General features: G+C 41.5%; 1 protein-coding gene across 4 annotated transcripts; it reads left to right on the forward strand.

Annotated features, from left to right (window-relative positions):
* Positions 1-332: 332 nt before the first annotated feature.
* On the forward strand, positions 333-1797 carry LOC123110706 (myb-related protein MYBAS2). Of its 4 annotated transcripts, none has more exons than XM_044531295.1 (3): positions 333-722; positions 849-978; positions 1070-1797. In XM_044531295.1, exons 1-3 carry the CDS (start codon positions 602-604, stop codon positions 1530-1532), a joined length of 714 nt encoding a protein of 237 aa, XP_044387230.1. In that variant the 5' UTR covers positions 333-601; the 3' UTR covers positions 1533-1797. The 4 variants fall into 4 exon arrangements, with proteins under 4 accessions (XP_044387230.1, XP_044387232.1, XP_044387231.1 ...); XM_044531297.1 differs by having other exon boundaries at positions 336-751; XM_044531296.1 differs by having other exon boundaries at positions 337-664.
* Positions 1798-3031: the final 1234 nt, after the last annotated feature.

Consider the following 3031-nt stretch of genomic DNA (forward strand, 5'->3'; position numbering starts at 1 on the left):
AAGGTTTCAGCCTTTCAGGTATAGTTGCAAACAAGAAATATGAAGCTCATGAATTTGAAACGACACCCACTATTAACAACCAATTTACTAGTATAATGCATCAGCACTCGTGTGTACCTTGTAAGCCCCAAAAGGCATATACTGCTAGCACCAATGAAATCCACACACTAACCAAATAAACTGACCTCATAATATACACACTATGAAGTTGCAATATAGCTTATGCAGCATGAGCCAATTGAAAAGCTACCTTTATAAGTTAGAATCTGAGGACAGCCCAAATGATGGAACATAGGGTCTTTATGGGAGCTCCAAATCACACCCACCAGATCACATGACCCCCAAGAGGCCAAGAGCTCCCTCCCTCGCCTATAAATGAGAGGCAAAAGTCATCAGACCCTTAGGCAACAAAGGTCAGCTTCCTTCTCTCCCTACTAGCTTCATTCTTCTTCTCCCAAACAGACTGGAGTTCATCAAGGATCTCGTCCTGAAACTGGAGCCCACAAGCACTCAAAGGAAGAAGAGCAAGAAGACGGGCTCCCAGCCGATACAAGGTAGGAGCGAACAACGTTAGGGTACTGTCGTTATATCCTGAGTTGATATGGTGACAGTGAGAGAAGAGACACGCAAAGGGCCATGGACAGAGCAGGAGGACATGCAACTGGTATGCACTGTCCGTTTGTTCGGTGAACGCCGTTGGGATTTCATTGCCAAAGTATCAGGTTTGAGGGGTGGGGGATCCAAAAATTAGGTAGCTATATTGAAGTATTTTGCGCAAAGTCGCAACAACAAATGTCACCTTTGCTAATAACTTTCTTCTTGCTTCAACCTCTGTAATCTCCATGCAGGCCTCAACCGCACAGGAAAGAGCTGTCGCCTCCGGTGGGTTAACTACCTCCACCCTGGCCTAAAGCGTGGGCGCATGACTCCCCATGAAGAACGCCTCATCCTCGAGCTCCATGCTCGGTGGGGAAACAGGTTTGATTCAAAGAACAACCTAAGTAATTGGGTGATAGCTTTCCTCTGCTATTATGATGTATGAATGATATATCTGGAGGCTCTTCAATAGGTGGTCCAGGATAGCACGGAAGCTGCCAGGGCGTACCGACAATGAGATCAAGAACTACTGGAGAACACATATGAGGAAGAAAGCACAGGAGAGGAAGAGGAACATGTCACCCTCATCATCTTCATCCTCAGTGACATACCAATCCATTCAGCCACAGACGCCATCGATCATGGGAATTGGCGAGCAGGAGCTTCATGGTGGCAGTAGCTGCATCACAAGCATATTGAAGGGCACGCCTGCTGACATGGATGGATACCTCATGGATCAGATATGGATGGAGATTGAGGCACCCTCTGGGGTCAACTTTCATGACGGGAAGGATAATTCATACAGCAGCCCCTCTGGCCCTCTGCTACCATCACCGATGTGGGATTACTACAGCCCTGAGGCAGGCTGGAAGATGGATGAGATAAAGATGGCCCCACAAGTTAGCTACAGTAAAGGAATTGGCCCCAGTTATTGAAGCCATATATATTGTATCAGATTACTAAGTTACTTGCAACCTAGCAGAAGTGAAATGCTTTTGTTGAAAGAACCATTAGCATGGATCTAAAAAGTATTTATATCTATCTAGCATTCCAAGTGGGCTCATGTTTTATGTATCTACTATGTAGCATCTAGTGTGCAAGACATGTAATGCAAGGACACTTCCACTCTGTATTCACAATAATCAGCTATCTCCTGTAAGACTTTTCCAATGCAAACATGATTAGCAGGTGTTATATCAACTTAAATGCTTGCAGATTGGGTCTACAAATGTTATAACTGAGAAGATCATGCTGATTCAATTGAAAATATAGTACAAACAATGGTAAAACCGCTGAAGATTGCTTTGCATTAACTGGGGAGAAGTCAACTGGAACTAGTGTCCCCATCTAGCTGTGATACTATTCCATAGTGGCAACTTGCAAGTTACGGGATAGGAAAAAAAAGGCATAGCTATCAGGAGTCAGGAGCCACATGTCCATGACGTCTTGAAGATAAAATGCGAGGTCGAACAGCCAAAAGACTATGGCAAAACATTACAGAACAAATATCTGGAAGAGCAAATGAAACACAAAATAATTCCACTAAAAATGAGCTTTCAATTTACAGAAACTCCCAAGTCTATATTTAGAATTATTTCTTAAACCTGGCTCTAGATTGAGAAAGCGTTTCTTCAAGTAAAATTTTATCCCCTAACCCTTCATGCATATGAACAAGTCATACAGCTGGAGAACAAGATTTCAGAATCATGGTTACAAAAGAAAGACAAAATAGTGAACTCTGACATATAATGCAACACAAGCACGCAAAGCAGATGATTGGCAGATTGATGGCCCTGATGGCTACCCTCTACCTAGAAACAGTGGTTCGGGAAATAAATGCGTAACCATATATGCTACTACATGAAAGTTACAGCAGGCAAAGTTCATGAATGTTGTGCTGGGAGATGGTACTTCCTTCGTTAAGTAAAAGACCCACAAATTTTAATGTTTTTTAAGATGCATTTCGACAAATATATCTACATCGCAGCATATGAGTACTTTACAACTATTTTCAAACATAGAAGTATACATGGTCTTAGTTTTATTTTAATTTTGTAACTACATTGTCTTAGTTTTTACATGACCAAACATACAGATTGATGGACCAACTCTTGGCTAAAGCTTATAAAATTTGACCCTAACAAAAGTGTGCATTGGCCTTAAAAGATTGAAATGGAGGGAAAATCTTTGATCTAAGCAGGACAAATAGGAAACTTCTGAAACACGTCATAAACAGCAGCAAGCAAGCAAAAGCTGTCTAGTTCTTTTACAGAATGCTCTACAATGGGCTCATCATCTCGTGGCTACAGAATTATCAATGTCTATAGCCTAGCCTGCAAAAAGATGAAAAGTTAAAAAAAAAACAAGTGGACTATCTTTTCTTCTTTGGTTTCTTTAGAAAAAAGAATTGATCGATTAGCATTAGAATTCTAGT

This window comes from Triticum aestivum, chromosome 5B, assembly GCF_018294505.1.
Source record: "Triticum aestivum cultivar Chinese Spring chromosome 5B, IWGSC CS RefSeq v2.1, whole genome shotgun sequence".
NCBI classification, from domain to species: Eukaryota; Viridiplantae; Streptophyta; class Magnoliopsida; order Poales; family Poaceae; genus Triticum; species Triticum aestivum.

What these genes read in the sequence shown, in the direction of transcription:
- LOC123110706 (XM_044531295.1), top strand. Translation starts at nt 602, where the DNA reads ATGGTGACAGTGAGAGAAGAGACACGCAAAGGGCCATGGACAGAGCAG. An exon ending in TTTCATTGCCAAAGTATCAG is followed by an intron (nt 723 to 848) that starts GTTTGAGGGGTG and finishes ATCTCCATGCAG; the next exon opens with GCCTCAACCGCACAGGAAAG. An exon ending in CATGCTCGGTGGGGAAACAG is followed by an intron (nt 979 to 1,069) that starts GTTTGATTCAAA and finishes GCTCTTCAATAG; the next exon opens with GTGGTCCAGGATAGCACGGA.